The sequence below is a fragment of the Calonectris borealis genome, chromosome 11 (assembly GCF_964195595.1).
Source record: "Calonectris borealis chromosome 11, bCalBor7.hap1.2, whole genome shotgun sequence".
Taxonomy (NCBI): domain Eukaryota; kingdom Metazoa; phylum Chordata; class Aves; order Procellariiformes; family Procellariidae; genus Calonectris; species Calonectris borealis.
Genome location: NC_134322.1, coordinates 1,768,730 through 1,786,965, shown reverse-complemented (window position 1 = coordinate 1,786,965; position 18,236 = coordinate 1,768,730). Strand labels below are relative to the sequence as shown.

The window sequence follows — 18,236 nt, the reverse complement described above, 5'->3', positions numbered from 1 at the left end:
TCCCGGGTGGCCGCCATCCCCTTGCGCATCACCGGGGGGCAGGGGGGGGGCTGCAGGTGCCTGCCCGGCTCCCGCCCCCGGGACGGGCAACTCGGGTTGGCAAAGTTAAAAAATGCCCTTTTCTCCCCCGCCCCGCTCCCCCCCCCTTGGCTGGCCTCCCCGCCTGCCCCTGCCTGCCCCGGCCCCCCCCGCGCGGGAGGCGGCTGCTCCGTCACCGCGCCGCGGGCTGACATCACCGCCGCCGCCGCGCCGGGGACCGACCGCTTCGGCTGCTCGCCCGGGCGGGCGGCGGAGGGCTGCGGGCTGCGCGCTCTGCTGCGGCCGCTGGAGCCGGCGCCTCCGCGGGGAAAACGCAGCAGCAGCGTCCCTCACCCCCCGGCGTCCTTTTTCTTCTTTATTTCTTATTTTTACCCCCTCTTTTTCTCTCCCCCCCGCCCCTCCCGCCGCCCGCGGAGCTCTCTCACCCCTCCGCGACTTCCCGCATGACTGTCACCAAGGTAAGGACCTGCCTTCCCCGGTTCGGATGCTGTGCCGACCCCCGCGACGTGCCACCCCCGCCCCGCTGCCCGCAAGGTGCCGCGTTGGGCGCTGCGGAGCGGGGCCCGGCCACCGCCTCCCCCCGCCCAGGTTGCTCCTTTTTATTTATTTTTATTTTATTGTTGTCTTTTTTTTTTAATTGTTTTCGCGCCTTTCCCTCTTGCTCGGCCCCTCCGGCCCGCCGCCGTGCTGCATTTTTAACCCTTGGAGCCGGGGGAGGGCTGAGCATCCCCCGCGGGCGGACCCCGCTATAAGCCGCTTTCCGCGGCCGCTCGGCAGATGCTGCCCAGACCTCTACAGGTGGCTGCCGGCTTGTCGGGGGGGGAGACCTCGGGAATGGGGCTCGGGGGGGATTAAGAAGCGGGACGGGGGGGCTGCGGGGTGGAAGGGGCTCGGCGGCGGCTGAGCAAACCCCCCCCGAGCAGAGCTGCTGGGTGTGGGAGGTGATGCGGAGCCGCTTTGGTCCCCCAAATCTGCCCTCTAGCCGTCTGCTGGCTCAGCCTGAGCGCTCTGCTCTCCCAAATTGCTGCAGAGGGGAAGGTTTTGCTCTCTGAGGACTGTTGCCCATTTCTCCCCGTCCCCATGATCCCTCATACCAGGGAGCCGAGTTCATCACCTCCCACTCGCCCCATCCCGCAGCGGGTCGGGGTTGTGCCAGGGTGAATCTGCTGCCGGGGTGGTCCAGAGCATGCAGCATCCTGCTGAATTAGTGCGTGATATGGCAGTGTCCGGAGGAAAGGGGCCACCTCTGGACTGTGGGAGCCGTAGGACTTTGGGAGCAGAGCGGTCCAAGCCTGACCTGCTTGGCCCAAGCCCTCCCGCTTCCTCTGCGGCCCCGACGTGAGGATGTGGTTGTACCGATGAGTCTAATGGTTCATACACTCGAGGGGAAACAGCAGCCCCCCTATCTCGGGAAGCCCCCCGAGTGAAGAGCTGCCTGGCCCCACAGCGGGCAGGGTCTGGCCACAGCTGGGAGGATCTCAGTGGGCTGCGGTCGCCATCCCGGGGACGGGACTGATGGGGTCCCTGCGGGTGTTCGGTGCCACACCGCTGATCCGGGCTGTGGCACGGCTCACGGGGCCGTAGCGCAGACTTGCCGGGGCATTGGGCATGGCGCTGAATTAACTAGCTTGGTGCATGCAGCGTGGAAGCAAACGGAACTGAAGCTGTTGTGGTCCTTCTCCGAGCCCTGAAGTGGGACATGTCCGGGGAGGGAAGTGGTAGCTGTGCTCTGTTTGCTGCCTTTCACCCCAAATATCGCTGGCCTCCCTGGCGGGAGGGGACATGTGTTGGGGACGTCCAACGAGCCTGAAGATGCTCCAGGGCCAACACTGGTGTGTGGCCAGGCTCCCCAGTGAAGAGGCTGCTGGGGAGGAATTGCTCTCTCCCGTCTTTGTCCTTAGCAAATAACTTGCATTTTGCCTGCTTGGCTTTTGCTGGGTGGTCACCAGCGTTTGCATTTGTTGTTGGGTATTTCGTGCTGCGTTGTGCCGTCCCGCAGCCCCTGCCAGCTCGACAAACCCACCAGCATCTGTGTTCAAGAAAAAGTGTGTTTCAGCAATTCTGGGTGCTGGGAGAGGGATTGCTGCGTGGACCTGAAAGGTCAAATGGGTTGGAAGAACTACAAACTTACTGATAACCAAGTGCCACAGTTTTAAGCCAGGCTGACTAAATTGTAGTGCTCATTAACAGATTTTTTTCTGAGTGCAAATTGATTTATTCAGAGCTACGTTGAGAAAAGGCCGCAGGGCTGTAAGGAAAGCACCTTCAGTAGGACGGAAAAGGACTCTGCTGTTAATTTTTGGGGAATGGAGGTGTAAACTGGGAAGAGCTATACCGTGTGCGCAGAGTATGCTTTCATTAAAGCGATGTAAAGCTCTAATACACCCTGTAGATATTATTTCCTGCAATATGGACTGTCCTGATGCAAGCTAAAGAAAGTCCAAGAGCAGGCTCCTGACCTGCCGCGGCTTCAGCGCCGGGGTCTTTCCAGGCAGGTCGGGACACGGACCCCAAGACGGAGAACGTGTCCTTCACGCACCGGTCCATCCCCTTGGCGCAAGGCTGGCACGCATGGCCCAGGCTGATGTGGTGGGGGAAAAAGAAAGTGGCATGAGCACCCGTGGGAGAGGAGATGCTTTTCCTGCGTGTTTTTGGCTGCCAGGAGTCAGTGCGAGGCGAGGACTCAGGGAAGGGTCCAGCACCCCGAGGCGGGGGCGAAGGGGGGGCTTGGGGATGAGGAATCGTGCGTGTGTTCCCATAGTGGGGCAGGGGAAGGGGGGAGCCCTGGGGGACTTCTGGGGTCTTTGCATCCTGCCCAGCAGCAGGTGTCTAACTAAAACCAGTAAAGTCCACAGCTCCCAGTGCTGCCAGGGACAGGCATTTACGGCGTTCCTGCAACAACTCCTCCCACACTGGGGCCGCTTCCCAGGCAGTGCTGGAAACAGGAGCCATGGGTAGGATTTTACAAACTTTGCAAATATTCCTGAGCAATTAATCCGTAGAGGAAAATTGATTTGAAAATCAGGTCCGGGTGCCTAACACCAGGCAGAGCTATCCCAGTGCCAGCCTGAGGCATGGGGAGGCACAAAAAGCTTTTCTTGGGGTGTGTGGGGGGGCTGGGGGAAGGCAAGGAGGGGGCAGAAATATCTGCTGTCAGTATGTGAAACAAGCTGGTTTCATCCGTGTCCCAAGCCACCCCCTTCCCTCCCACAGGAAGAAATGCAAGCAGCCACAGCGCATCCCCAGACCTCGCTCTTTTGGGGGAGTTTGCTACGCAGGAGAGTTTAAGCAGGTTATAAATAGGATGGAGAAGGACGGATTGAAATGCAAAAAAAGCCCACGCCTCACGCTCGGGGATCTGCCCGAACTCTGTGACACCTCCCTGGCATCATTGCATGGCATGGCATGGCACTGCGTTGCATTGCGTTGCATTGCATGGCATTGCTTTGCATTGCATGGCATGGCATGGCGTTGCGTTGTATTGCATTGCGTTGCATTGCATTGTGTTGCTTTGCGTTGCATTGCATTGCATTGCACGGCATGGCACAGCATGGCATGGCATGGCGTGGCATTGCATTGCATGCTGTGCCGTGCCGTGCCATGCTGTGCCTTGCCATGCCTTGCCATGCCCTTGCCATGCCAGGGCTTTCTCCAAGCTCTGCAATAAGAGCCACCGAGGTGGTGGCCTTCAGCTGAGAAGATGCTGTAGGAATCAGGGGCAACTTCATCCCTGCTGTAGGCCAGCTGGTCCTGCGAGGGTCTGGGGCTTGGGTTGGTCGCTGTCGCTTACAAACCGAAAACCAGCCCGAATGCATTATGTATAAAGAAGAGGCTCCGTGTTACGAAGCTAAAGCCTGCTTACAAAAGCAAGAGGCAAACAGTGCTGGCAGGCCCGGGTCTCACGGCAAATGGGGAATTGCTCGATGGCTGTGGTTTACCAGGGCTGGGTGAGTAATTCCTCACCCCGGATGACTTTCTGCTTTGTACCAGCGAGCAGGAAGAGCACAAAGCCGCGCTGATGGCGGGCGGGCGGCGCGGGGCTCGGGGGAGAAGGGATGTGAGTCACAGGATGGAGAACAGAAGCGGGAGGAAAGAGCCCACGGCTGGGCTCGCCGGATTTATTTGCCATCGAAAGGGTAACGGGATCTTTGGGGATACGCAAGTGGGAATCCTGCGGTCAGGGAGGGGCTAGACGCATTTAACCTCCGAGCAGGGGTTGTGCTGGGTGTGTTTTGGCAGGCAGAGGCATGGCAGAAGTCCCTTGGCACGTCAATGGTGCTTCCAGCTCCCACCCAGCGCCAGAGGCTGTTTCCAAAGCCCTAAATATAATTAACCATGAACACACGTTAGTGGGGGCCTGGGGGCGTGTTAATTTTGGGAATGTAGTTTTAAAATGACTGGAGGTTTTTCTAAAAGATGCAGTTTAAAAGAGGATGCCATCTGGGAGGTCCCGCGGCGTGCATTAGCCTGAATTATCCTATGGTCTCCTCTGGCTTTATTATCTATTAATTGGCATTAGCCATCGAGCCACGCCGCCTAGATAACGGCTCATCCTCATCGCTCAGCGAGCAGATGCAGCCAAAACCAAAATGCAGAGAGAAAATTGCAACTATGGCCTGTGTGATCAAACGCAGTAAATAAATGATGCCCTAACAGGGTAAATAGTAATTACCGCAGGGGCCCTTGGCTGGGAGGCCAGGTTACAAGGCCGTGGCGGCGGCCGAAGTGACGTTCTGAGGGCGCGTGGCAGCGTCCTCGGCCCCGGCGGTAAGGGCAGACTCAGCGTGTCTGGGGCAAATGCTGATCCCGCGGAAAAGCTGATACTGGTTCAATGGATAGGAAGCTTGACTGAAGGCGCTGGGCAAAGGGCTTGGCAGGAATGAGGCTTTGGACAGCACAGCTTGACTTTAGTTTTGGGGAAATAATGGGTGAAGTCTTCTCTAGGCGGTTTGCTAAAAATGGATTTGATGAAGCACTGTGTGTGCTCTGGTGCCTGAGAAACGGCTCCAAATAATATTAACAACGCTGATGTTAATGGATTAGGTGCAAGCCAACCAACATCTCCAGCAAACAGATCAATGGGATTTATCATTGCATGGGGTTTTGCTCGCGGTGTTCAGATCAATAGGGCTCCTTTAACCCTGAACCCAGCCAGGGGTGCGCACCGGGGAGCGGGGCCAGGTCCCCACGCAGGACCGAGTGTCACGGCGAGCCGCTGGCACAGCGCTGTGACAAAGGGCAGATGCTCTTCCCGGCGGGAGAGGGGCACGGAGGCAGTGGTGAAGGCAGAAACAACCCGCGGAGGGTGCGGGAGGAGCGGAGCTTTCTCTGCCTCTTGCTGCCTTAAAATCCGTATATTTTTAGTCGGGTCTCAGCAATGTGGCAGTTGGAACAGCCTCGCTCGTTTGGGCTGCCCAGACGGACGTTGCTCATGAGTAATTAATTGTGCAAAATGGATTCCCGAGGTGGTCTGAGGCAGGTGCGGAGGGATGGTGGCTCTCCTGGAGGAGCTGCTTTGCAGCGATGGGAGGAGATCGTGTAGTGGTGCCTGGTGCCACAACTGGAAGGGAGTAACGAGGTCGCGTTGCTCACCAGCTGGGCCGGGATGGAACAAGGCAGGCAGTGCTGAATTGTTAATGAAGTACAGAAGGAGTCCCCTTGTCTCCCACAGTGTGGATGTGCACTGATCTTCAGCTTTGGTGGGAAGTCTGGGGGTTGGGAACAAGCTTAACGGGCCGCTTTGAGTCTAAAAATGGAAGCTCCCCGTTTCAAGAAGTATTGCTCTCATCAAAGGCAACTTGTCTGGCCTGCGGCTTTTTAATGAGTTTTAATTGTGATTCAATGCAGCATTAATCTGGCGCTTTAATATTGCCCGTCTGCGGCCAGCAGGCTCGCTGGGCGCTGTAATTCATACCCTGCGAATGCAACGCAGGGTCGTCCCCCTCCTTCTTCTTCTTTTCATGGAAATTTTATCAAATGATGAATAGTTCAATTCATTACCCAGCTAGCAGAGAGCTCGAAGGAGTCGAATCCTGGATTCCTATCTCCCGAGTCAGTGTGTAATTACCCAAATCTGGCAGCAGGCAAAATCTACGTGACGGAGCCAGCTGCTAGAGTCCCCCACAAATCTGTGAATCCCATCGTTCCCGGACTGGGAGGGGACCAGCGCCAAGCTCAGCTCCCAGAAATCCCGCGCTCCTTTGTTCATCGCAAAGCTGTTGGCAAAGCCCCGTCGCTGCGGCTCTCCGGCTGGAGTTGGTCTGCAGAGCCTCGAGCATCGCCGTGAAAAGCCCCGGGAGCAAAACTGCCCGGGGAGAGGCTGTGCCGGGGCGGTGCTGGGGCAGCCGAGACGTTGCTTGTGCTGCAGAGAGCAGAGAAATAGGGCTAAACCCTTCGGAGCCCAGCCCAGACTGGGGTCACGCTACGGCACGCAGCTGGTGAGCACCACAGGGACCCTGCTCGATGGGAAACCCGGGCGTCCTCGAGCAGGGCAGGGGGACAGCCGCCTTGCTGCACCAAAAATGAGGCTTTCCAACCTGTTGCTCCATGCTCACGTAAAAGCACGGCCAAAGAAACTGCTCAGCACCGGGACGGGAGGTGTGCCTGCAAGCTGCAACGCACTGCCCTCCCCGTCCGGGTGCCGACCGCAGCCCCCGTCCTCCTGATGGGATGCGGACCTGGATTTTCCCCTTTCAGAGTGGTGGTTTCTTCGGCTGACAATCTGCTGTGCAAATCCCTCAAACAAGCTGTCGGGCCTTATGGAAAAATCCTCACCCACCTCCTGCGCCGAAGGGTGGGGAATAGCCACGCTCCAGCCAAAAAGCCCTGTGGCACAGCCGGGGAAGCTGCTGGGGCCAGCCTGGGGACGTGCACGTGCCTGCGTTGGGGACTGGGGGATGCTGGCACGGGGCATCGCTGTCACAGGGTTAATGCTGTTTGGTTTTGGTAATGGGAAGGACCTAAAAGGCTGGTTCCCGGGGTTGTAGGGGTGCTGCGGCTGTCGCCGAAGCCCGAGCCATTAATAATGCAGGGATGAGGTCCCTTTGCAGCCGTGGCCGTCCCTTCGGGCAGCCCAGCGCTGGCTGCCTTCTGCTCTGAGCATCCCTGCTCTCCGCCTGTACAATAGCTGCTATAAATTCCCCAGAGAATAACAATCTCTCTGTCCCTGCACAGGGCTCTCTCTGCGCGCCCGCCCGAGGCACACCGGCCCTCGCAGAGTGATGGGGGCCACATCCTGACCCATCCGTGCCAGCAGCACCAGGAGTGTGGCTGTGGTGCTTGGGGGTCCCGTGGCTGCAGGCAGGCTGGGACCATCCCCACGCTGGCTGCCGGCACCCAGAGCCTCTGCACCGGGTGCTTTGGGGCTCGATACCCCCACCGGTGAACGAGGGATTGCTCAGCCCATGCTATGAAATCCCTGCTCGCAGCTGCGAGAAGCAGCAGTTTTGCCGGGTGGTGCTGGGGGCCGGCGACGAGAGCGGGGGGCTGGAGCTAATCCTAATATCCCTGGGAATTAGCTGCCTGCAGCTGTGCTGGCGCCGGCGGCTGCACCCCGGTGCATGTTGGCACCCAGCATGTCTCGAGTGCGTTTGGTGAAGCCGAGGTTCAGGCTTCCTGCCCGGCGGGGGTTTGGGGCAGGCGGCAGCGGTGCTGCTGTAACCAAAGGGTTTCCCTTTCTTCCAGGGTCGAGGAGCGCCCACAGTTCCCTGAGCCCCGCGTCCGTCCCTGGGTGTCAGGAGGCACCCGACGAGCCCGTGGAGCAGAGCAGGGCAGGTGAGGACCCCGCGCTGCGCCCGCGCCCCGACGGACCCCGGGGGGGACCGGAGAGGGATGGAAACAGCCCAGGGACATGGCAGCCCTCTCACCCCCTCCGTGCCATCCCCAATTGCTCTGCAAATAGCTGGGCAGGCGGGTGCATGCCCAGAAAAGCATTTTTTATCAAGAGGAGTGCAGCAGCTGCCGCAGCTCTCCTCCCCCCAAAACGTGACCCTGTACCCCAAAGAAGCTCCATACGTCGGAAGAGAGCAGCTCCATGGAAGACTCAGTCCTGGTGGAAATGCTGAGTCCTTTAAACCAGTGACCAAAAAGCTGAAAGTGCAAAAATCAAAAATATTGCTTGGGTGAGCACCGGTGAGGCTGCGGCGTGCAGCGAGCATCCCATGCGAGCTCAGCCCGCGGGACGCCGGCTCCTACGCCTCCCGGTTCACTACGAACCTCTGGCAAAGAGAGTCGCTTTGGCTGCTCTCACAATTATATTAAATGCAAAGAAACCTGATTCCAGAGCATCGTGTGCTAGAATACAAGGAAAAATAGGGAAAAGGCGAGATTTGAGGCTGTGGCGAATGTGTGGACATCTTGGGATGGGGGGGAATATCGCAAATATTCCTCCATGAGCTTCCCCGGGCTCTTGTTTGTGCCTGAATAACAAATCTCTGTTTCGCTGCTGTGGATGGTTTCCCCCTCCCCGGGAGCCGGCGCACAAGGCAGGGCTTGTCCGGGCTCCAGCTCCCCGGCGGGCACCGCGCGGGCTGGCAGCGGGGGGGTCGGTGCCTCCTGCATCCCGGCCCCGGCCGTCCTGTGACCTTCATCCACCCGGGCTCTGGCACTTCCTCGCGCTGGCCAGGAAACGGGTTTCTGAAGCCTGAAATATTTAGAAGATACTGTTTGTTTTTCTTCTTCTTTTCTTTTTTTTTTTTTCCTTCTTCTCTTTTGGAAAACTTTTGCCCCCAACTGGGATAAACTTCCAAAAAACCCTTGCGGTTTTGTAAGCTGTCCAGGAACGAATGGCTCCGTGCGGGAGCGGCTGGGAAGGGAAAGGAGCTGCCGGAGCCTGGGCTGTGGGATGCTGCCCCATGCACCCTGGGGTGCTCGTTCCCGGGAAATTTTTGGGGTCTTTGGGTGGAAAACAGCAAGTGAGGGAGAGGTGTCTGGGCTGCTCACCCATGCACTATCTCCCTGCTTTAGAAAAGCCCTGTTTGCCAGGATAAATAAGTTTCTGTGGTTCATGTTCCATACAAAGCTGGGGCTATCACAGAAGTAGAAATGTTAGTGCTCCCCGCAGTCCTTTTTGCCCCGATTTTTTTACCCTCGCTGACCAGATAGCATCTTCCCAAGCCGTTTCTTACCCATGGGGTCTGGCAGCCGCCCTGCTCCCCACCGCCCCCCAGCCCTTTAACACCCGTGCGTGTGGCTTTTCACCTCTTTACAATTAAAAAGCAAGTGAATTTAGGAGGGGTTGGACTTATGGCGTCCTCCCACCGGAGGCTTTCTCTTGGTATACAGGCAGCCCCGCTTATTCTGCTTAAAACTGTTGGATCCTGGCTGGGAAAAAACGGTTGTGACCAAGTCTCTTGACTCAGTCTTCTTGACGACGTGTGATGCGATGTGAAATAACGCCCATGGACGAGCGCCTGGCTCCGTTACCCGCTCATCTCAACACGTGAAAAGAGACTTTTGACTTTTTTTCCCCGCTTTGAGTTTCCTAAAAACCTCTCAAGCTGAGAAAAAGCGTGCAATATTTGTGCCCTCAAGGAAACATTATTCCAAGAAGCTGGAGGAGGGAGAGAGTAAAATCCTGTGGTCAGTGACCCAGGGCAGCTCCGGGGGCCAGAAACACTTTGTGCTTCATCAGGGTGTTTCCGCCAGCTTCACAGGGTGGGAAGGAGTTGGAAAACAGAGTGGGAGGAAAACTGTGCTTGTTTACAGAATTTATTGACGAGCGTGAGATTTGTGTTTCTTCTCAGCGCACGGGCCCAGGAGAGGTTTCGTTTGTCTCCCCCAGAAGATTTCCTGGGGGGAAAATGCTCCAAAATGGGACCCCTGCCAGTACCACAAATGCTGGTGCTGGGGATGGTTTTTGCATCGTTCCTGGGCAGTCCGTGACGTCTGTGGGACCATGGGAAGAGCCCGGGATGGGTGGGAAGCAGGACTGTGGTCAAGGAGGGATGGGGACTCGTGGTGACCATGGCCAGGAGACATCTGGCCTCGCTTGGTGCTTTTTTCCCAGCGGCTTGGGAAGAGGAGAGGCTCTTCCCAGGCAGTCAGGGGTCTCTAGAAAGTAGAAATCATTGAAAAGTTGAACTCCAGGGAAATCCCAGTCACTTCCTTCCAGGCTGGAAAAAACTCAGCTGGCAGATATCCCTTCAGAAATGTTCATCTGTCTTTCGTCCTCTGTTTAGACCATGTTAATGGGATTAATCCTTCATATTTGTAAAACCAACCTACTGCCCTTTACAATTTGGATAAACACGGGGCTCTCTTTGCCTCTTCTTGTCTGTGCGCTAAGAACAAGTGGCTTTCCCAAAGCGAACCGTGCTTGCCAAAAATCCCATCTCGGGCTCCTCCCGCCCCGCTCTGGGGTCACCATTGTGGAGCTGGGTGCACCCACCACCCCAATGGGTGCAGAAGCAGAGACCTGCTCTGACTCTTGGCAGCTCAGCCCCACTTTGGGGGGACCAAATCAGAGCAGCGCTGCGGTGGGGGGGTCTCAGCCCCTTGGGAGCTCTGCCCTGGGCTGTACAACTGCCCGATGTCCCTCCTCTGCCTGGACATTGCCCCGGTGCTAATGTCATCACAGCATCATACATCTCATCATAGCAGGGTGCTGCTCGTCCTGCCGGTGCCAACCACTGCCGAGCACCCGCCGAGGTGCTGGTGGGCAGGCGCGGGGCGAAGCCGAGGCAGGGATTTGCAGCACAACCTCGGAAACCACTTTTTGGAGCATCCCAATGCGCTGCTGTCCCTGGCCCCTTCGCTGGGGCTGCTCTGGCAGGGCTCTGGGATGTGGGCACGTGGGGCAGAGTGAGCCCAGGGGACACCCAGGCTCCTGCCCGCCTGCCTGAGCGTGACGTCCTCACGGGGGGACATCACCCCACGGAGCTTCCCGGCAGCCCTGGTGCTGCTCCTGGGGCCAGGGCTGAGCGTGGGGCAGCCCAAATGCACCCCTTAAGCGCAGCCACTGCTCCTGCAGCACTTGTATCTTGCCGTTGGACTCGGTGTCAGCAGGGTCCATCCCTGTCCCCTGCCATCCCTGCCAGGACGAGAGGTTCAGTGTGTGGATGCATTGGTGGGGGGCACCTTCCTGGGGCGCAGCACGAGCAGTCGGTGCCAGCCCGCCCGGGAAGGAGGCAGCCAGGCCACGCCAGCGCTGCTGCTCCTGCACTGCACGGCAATTAAATCCATCATCTCATCATTCACTAGAGCAAAGAGGCAAATGCAAAACCCCACGAGCACGGGCACGGTGAAATCAGCGTCAAACCCCGAGGCCGGTTTTTTAATGCAACCTTAACCCAATGTTTGGTTCTGGGGGCTCTGCCGAGCCCAGGCTGCGCATGTCCCACGTGCCAGCGGACGGCCCTCCGACGGGCTGGCAGCGTCCCTCCCCGCGGAGCAGCCTGTGAACCGGCCCTGCCACGGGGCAGCCGCCGGCGGGGTGCTGTACGGGGTGCTGAGACCTGAGCTACGCCCCACACCGACCCCCAGCCACCTCGTTGCCCCCCAGCAGAGTTTCTAGCTTTGCTGTGAGGTCTGCGACTCGTCCCCACCGCTGCTGTCCAGCTGTGCCGGGCAGGGGGAAGCCCAGCGGGACGGAGGGGGTAGGAACGTGACAGCCTGTTTTATAGGAACACGCTCTTTTTTGAGGCCCCGCATTTATTCCGGTGTTTATTGGAGCCCAAAGGTGTTTCCTGCGGAATGGGGGCAGAGCTGAAGCCACTCGCTCAGCTTCCCTCTGCCGCTCCGGCTGTTTGTGCCATCAGCCAGATGCATAAATAAGGAGAGAAGAAGGAGCTTTGCTGGTTACTGTAGGATTTGGGTCTCCAAAGCGTTGTCAGGAGCAGGCTGCAGGGCTCTCCCTGCTCCATGGACTGCGTATGTGTAAAGGGCTCTGGGGATGGGGGAGACGGGGTCTCTCGTCAGTGGTACAAACATGCACGAGCCATGGGACAGACGCTCCAGCACCACGTCCCAGCAGGAGACGGTGGGGTGGGATGGGAGCAGGAGGACCCTCTCCCTGCACGGCTGATTCACCTCACCCCTTGAGAGAAGAGGCGGCCGATGGCACTTCGCCCTGCCCTGGGTGCGCATCGTGGCGAGGGATGCTGCCTCGTGCAGCGTCGGCCGGCCGGGTGAGGACCGGCGTGCCCCTGGCTCTGCGGGCTGCTGAGCTCTGCCGGCACGGCGCCCCGGGGCTCCACGCTGTGTCAATAAAGCAAAAATGATGCAATTGCTTATCAGCTTCTCATGGGGATCAAACCCCTGTCAGGGGCCAGGGAAAAAAAGCTTCTTCCCAAGGAAGAGAGACTTTTCTCTGTTCTTGAACATTTATACCTAATTTGGGATATGTATAATAATTTTTTTACTGAGGGATCAAAACATGCATGGAAAAACTTGGTCTGAAAGAAGAAGCAGCTTCAAGATGCTGATGGCATTTGGGACTGTGTCCCTGGTGCTGGCAGTGGAGCATTTTCAGGCGGCATTTCTGCCCGCTGGCAGCCGCGGAGGGGCTTGCACGGGTCTCCGTGAGACCCCGGGGCAGGGTGCATGGGGGGAAGCAGAGGTGACCGTCCCCAGCCCCAGCCCGGGAGCCACCACGCTCTCACGGCAGCAGGAGATGGATGAGGTCCCACAGCACCGCTGATGTTATCTTGGAGTCAAAACTACTGAGCCATCCAAACCGTAATAGCTGCATGGAGGCTTAATGGGGAGCTTTATTCTTCATTATCGACGTGGTTATTCTGTAATGGGATGTGCAGTTTCGCCTGTCTCATAAATACCCATAGTCTGCTTTTCAGTGGTCAATATATAATCCTGAACCGAGCTCACACAACTATCAAACCCCTTCTCCCCCTCCGCCCCTGTAACTGTCTCAGGCTGGCAGGACTTGGTGTCGGGGCTCTGATCATCGTTGCTGCTGTGCCGCTACCCGGGGCGTGTTGTCAGCCCGGGACGGGTGTGCGGGGCCCTGGCCGCCGTCCCTGACGCCTGGGGCTGCTCCGCGGGGGGACACGGGCTGGGAACGCGTCAGCAAGCTGCATCCATCAGCCTGAGCTGGACTTCATGCAAACTGCCTCTTTTCAAATGTCAAATTTAGAAATTGAATTCAGAAATTGAAGCCTTTGAAATTGCACCATTTTAAAAGTTGGCTCGGTGGCAGCGTGCAAAATGGCTTTTCCCTGCAGCTGAGTGCGACCCCCAGCTCTGGCGCTTGCAAAAGCTGGTTGCACTGAAAACACCCAGCAAAAAAAATGCTCCCCATTTTGTGCTTCCCCAAGGCAGGGGCTGCCCTGGGGAGGCTGCGTGGAGCAGCCCCTCGCCTGTCGCAGCCGCCGCCGCCCCGCTGCCGTGTCAGGCCATCCCCGCGCGGGGTTTGGGGCCGGATCCTGCCCTGGCTGCGGCAGGCGAGGGGCGGTTGTGCCCACGCTTCGGGGCTCGGAGCAGAGCAGCTGACTCGCCGGCAAACTTTACCTGGGCATATGAATAGGGTGCTTTACATCCCGCTGCTGGTCCCAGGGTTTCTGGACAGGTTAATGAGTACGTTACCGGGCTGTGTATGAGTCAGGTAATGTGCCGTGTACGTAAGTGCCTCCGTTTGCTAACGGTCTCGGGAGCAAAAACTGTTTGTGTTGGAATTACTTTGTTCTCCAGAAGAAAGTAGGCGGCAATGCACAGTTACCCTAAGGGGGCTGGCAGTCCCCGGGGGGAGGGCGGGGGGGTCGGTGTGATGGCTGCTGCCGGTGGCTCGTGGGGCTCAGCCCCGCGCCCCGCTGCCGGCGATGCTCCAGCTCCTGCAAAAACTGCCCGGGAGCAACCCTGTGGGGGTCGGATCCTGCCACGCATTGCCCAACGCTGCAGCGCGGAGAAGCAGGAAGGGTTTGTGTGTTGTATCTCAGCCTCCCGGGATGGTGAATTGAATGTTTTTGCTTTCCCTCTCTGCACAGAGCTCTTGTCGAGTCAATGAGAGACCTCCACAAGTCTAGCGTGCTGGGAAGCAAGCACAGCAGCCTGGTGAGTGTCCCGCGCAGGGCATTTTAATAAGGCTGGGACAGAGAGATGCATAGAAACAGCAGCTGAGCCCAAGCAAGCCAAGAGCCCAACCGGCTGGCTCTGCTCTGACGGCCCCTTGGCACAAAAGAGAAACCACTTAATTTACACCGGAGACGCAGCATTTCTTAGCCCGTCTGCTTTTAAGTCAAGCTCGGGCTGCAAACGCGCCCGGGTGCCCCGGCCGAAGCATCAATCCTGCGGCAATGCTGAATCTGGACTTTCAGACACGTTTGGTGGCTGAATTATGCCTGCACACTGCGAACATGTGTTGCTCTCTGTGGTGGAATTGTTATTGAAATGAAGAACGGGATGTGCCTAAATGTTAAATCTTACCAAGCCTCGTTAGCATGAAAGCCATTAATGTGAACAAAAGCCGTTTTCAAGGTTGAATTGAGAAGCATCAAAGCATTAGAGTATCGGAGAGATTAAAATCAGCATTTGTTTGGCTCTAATCTAACGTGCATGGAACAATAAGCATTTGATGACTAATTTTGGCAGTGCTGGGTATCTTATCAAAATATAGCTGTTTAACTTCAAGCTTTTCTTTCGGGAGTGGATTCCAGCAGCATAAATCCTACATACATGCTTTGCTAACCCACTGGGCACGCACTGAGCAGATCCCATCCTCCGTGTCCGGAGGAGCCTGGGCAGGACGCGTCTCGGGGTGACGCTGTCCTGCCGCAGCCCGCCAGCGGCTCTGCCACCTCCGGCTTCTGCATTTTCCCCTCCGAGTGGAAAAAATAGCGGCTTTGCTCAAGCAAAGCGAGCAGGGATGCTGTTGGGAGGGGAGGTGGCTTGGCGGGGGCTCCCCCCCGTAGTGATTGCAGGGGGGGGGTTTTGCTGTTTGCCAGCGTTGATTCAGGCTGTGAGCACAGCCCTGCTGGTCCCAGTGCTCTCGCAGGCGCAGGTCCCCTGCCTCTGGCCGTTGCAGGTCCTGGGCTCCCCTCAAGTCCATGGCCAATATGCACCAGGTCCTTTGGGAGGGGGTGTAACCCCCCCTTGGCCACGAGGCTCCTAAATCCCCCAGTGCTGATGCTCCCACCGGGTGTGGAGGAGCATCGGGACCAGAGCAGGGTCGTGCTCGCCCCATGGGGACTTTGGGGATGATGGCTCTGTCCGGGAAGGCACATGGCAGCGTGCATGGCGCCGGGTCCGGTAGTGGCTTTTTCCTCTAAAATAAGCCCTGATGAGCTATTTTGATGTTTTCTTCCCCGCTCTCTACCCGTGAGAGCTGTGAGGAGGGTCCCTGGGCAAGGGCAGGGGGGGATCGGGCAGCCTGCGCTTCCTACAAACGAAGCCGTCTGCTTGATGAAGACCTGCCGAAAAGCAGCTCTTGTTTTTGCCCAGTAACACTTCGTTGCCTTAATGGCTGATTGATACTCGAAATGTCAAACTGGAGGACCGCTGACCTTTCTGATGGAAAATAACTTCTGCCCAGCGGCTCCCAGGGACGCGCAGGCAACGTGTTAGCTCTGGAGAGGAGAGAGGGAAAATAACCCCACGCAAGGGGGGCACAGGGGCATTGGGGGGGGGGGTTGGGTTGTATTTGGTTTTCTTTGTGCAAAACTGGAAAGCCCCAGATGGAGAATGCTCGCCAGAACCTCTGCCTGCTCCAGGAGGAGGAATGAGAAAAGGGAATAATGTGATTTTGGAAAGGCGCTGTCTCCTGCAGTGCCACAAAACCCCTCCGGAAAGCTTCAGGTCTTCTAGGCGAAAAATGAGTGTTGGATTGCCTTTTCCCAACACACTTTTTCATGCAAATATCTTTTTCTTGCTAGTCAACCATAACCCTGATACTTAACCGTGGACAGAACAGTAATTCAGACAGTCACGATGAAAGAGCACTGGTTTCCCATTAAAAGCCCCTCTAAGGCCACGGGAGATGCTACGTGCCATCGCGGTAACCCGAAGAGCTGCTGTAGGTGACACAGCCCCCTCGTCACCCCCGCAACGCGCTGCTGGGGGCACAGTGCGAAGGAGGAGGGGCTCCCCGGGGCTGGGGGGGGGTATTGCCAACCCCCCAACATGACTGCTTCGTACAGGTGAAAGCAGAAATTCATTTCTCTGAAAGCTTTCGTGATTGAGGCAGATTAAACGGCGCTATATATAGGTTATACAGATTTTTTGGGGGATTACAGTCCAGCGTGCTGTGTAACTGCCTATTGCAGCGTTCGGGGCTCTTTGCGCAAGCTCTCCCTCCTGGCTGCTGTTGCCAAGACTCCCGATGCTTGAAAAGATGCATTTAAAAATAAACACATTGAGACAAGAGCTGTGTCCTGCTGCTGCTGGTAGGCAAAGGCTGGAGCTGCCAGAGGATCAGAAAAGCCTCCAAAGAAGGGCCAGGGTTTTTGCTTCTTGTTCCCTTTTTTTTTTTTCCCCAGGCGAATGGCAGTGCCGTTCCCAGGGGGATGTGGGCAGCGCCGGTCCCCGCGGGTTTTGGGTGGGCTGCTGGGACGCGCGGGTCAGATCCGCTCTGCCCGGCTGATGGGGGCTGCGGGGCAGGTACCAGTCCTCCATCCTAGAGAAAAACCTGCAAAATCAAAAGTTGCTTACTTTTTTTATTAATGCAATTGCTCCTGAAGCCGCTCTCTGCTGTAACACTGAACGGCAGCCTGAGACACCCACTTAAAAGCTTATTTCCCCTCCCCTCAAGAAGCGGGAGCTCGCAGGGTGCCCAGGACGGGGCAGCTCTGACCCCTCCGCAGCCGCAGGATTGCTTTGCTCCTTGTCCTGGGGAGCTCCCCGCGCAGGCGGATGCCTCCATTTCTTGCTCATGTGTCAGCCCTGTGGTACGTGATGCAGCTCCTGGGATAGATGGGGAAAAAGAGGGAAGTCAGCTCTCCACAGCCTCCACGCACGGACCAGCCTGCGCTCTCGGGGAGGAAAACTTGCCCGTCCCTTCCCTGGTACGGGCTGCAGCCGCTCCTCGCCTTAATCCAGCCCTATTGTATATGGAAAATCTCTTGCTGACTGACCTATATTGCACGCTCCTCTCCATCTTCTCCCCACATCTGCTTTTGCAGTGGAGCAGGGCCAGAGTGAGATATTACTGCAACTCTGCAAAGGTGCCAGGGAGCGCGGCAGGCTTCGCCCGGAGCTGCAGACGCCGGGTTCCTTGCCTATGATATTGTCCCTGGGGTCCTTCCCCACCTCCAGGTCTGTGTGTTTTCCTCTGGTTTTGAGGAACAGCACCAAAACCGACGCAACGACACACAGAAACATTCCGGCGCTCCTCTGCATTTCTCCTTCAATGAAATATTTTTGCTAAACGAGGGATGTTCGCCCCAGCCTGGGTGCCCGGCTCGGCGCGGATGCCCGGCGGTGGCAGATATCGTTGCTCCGATTATGAAACCTCAATGAGCTGCTTTGTTCTTTTGTTTGGAGAGGAGGAGCGGGGCGGCAGCGCTGCCCGGCCCTCCCCTCGCCGGGGCTGCCGGGGGGGCAGGGGCAGGGGAGGCAGGGGAAGGAGGTGCTCTGCACTGGCCTGTATCACTGCTCCGGGCTTCCCAGCTCACCCATTTTCTGCTCTAACTGTTGTTACAAAGGAGATTTCCACCTTCCAGCTCGGGATTTTGGGACACGCTCTTCCCCTCGAGCACTTAAATAAGTAAAACGTTGCAATGAGCCTAAAAACGCCGGAGCGGAGCAGAGAATTTCTCTGCTGCTGCTTGTTTCGTGAGGTTAATGTTGATGCTGGATGTCGTGATTGGGGATGTGATTTATTTTATTGCCTCACTTCAAAGTGCTTTATAGTATTCTCGTTTTTTATGTAAGTTCTGCTCAACCCAAAACAAGGGAGGAGTTTTGTAATGGAAGGAAAAAATGGAGTCCAAGAATAATGCAGAACTAGAATGAACCTTGGAAATGGTGGCACATTAGTCCAATTCTGGGAGATGGATGGAAATGACTCCAATAAATCAATAATATTTTTTTAATGCCTCTGAGCCATTGAGAGTGAGGTGATGGAAAAATAAAAATGCCCATTAACGTCAGCAGAATGTAGAGAATTACTCAAAAAGCGAGTTTCAAAAAAATTATGTATTGTAGGATTGCAAATGCTCTGGATAATAACTTCCAGAATTGCTGGATGTGGCACATCGCATGGTGACAGGAGCTGGTCCCTCGCTGCCGGGAGTTCGATCTGAGCCGGGGCC

General features: G+C 57.1%; 1 protein-coding gene across 2 annotated transcripts in view; it reads left to right on the top strand.

The window, feature by feature from the left end:
- Positions 1-246: 246 nt before the first annotated feature.
- The window catches only part of CORO2B (coronin 2B), a 44,317-nt gene continuing 26,327 nt past the window's right edge, over positions 247-18,236 (top strand). Inside the window, exons 1-3 of one of the 2 annotated variants that reach the window (XM_075159694.1) lie at positions 247-497; positions 7,723-7,812; positions 13,977-14,043. In XM_075159694.1, the coding sequence (XP_075015795.1) occupies positions 13,993-14,043 (51 nt within the window). In that variant the 5' untranslated portion in view covers positions 247-497; positions 7,723-7,812; positions 13,977-13,992. The remainder of the gene's footprint in view (positions 498-7,722; positions 7,813-13,976; positions 14,044-18,236) is intronic. The other variant, XM_075159695.1, reaches the window with a different exon arrangement.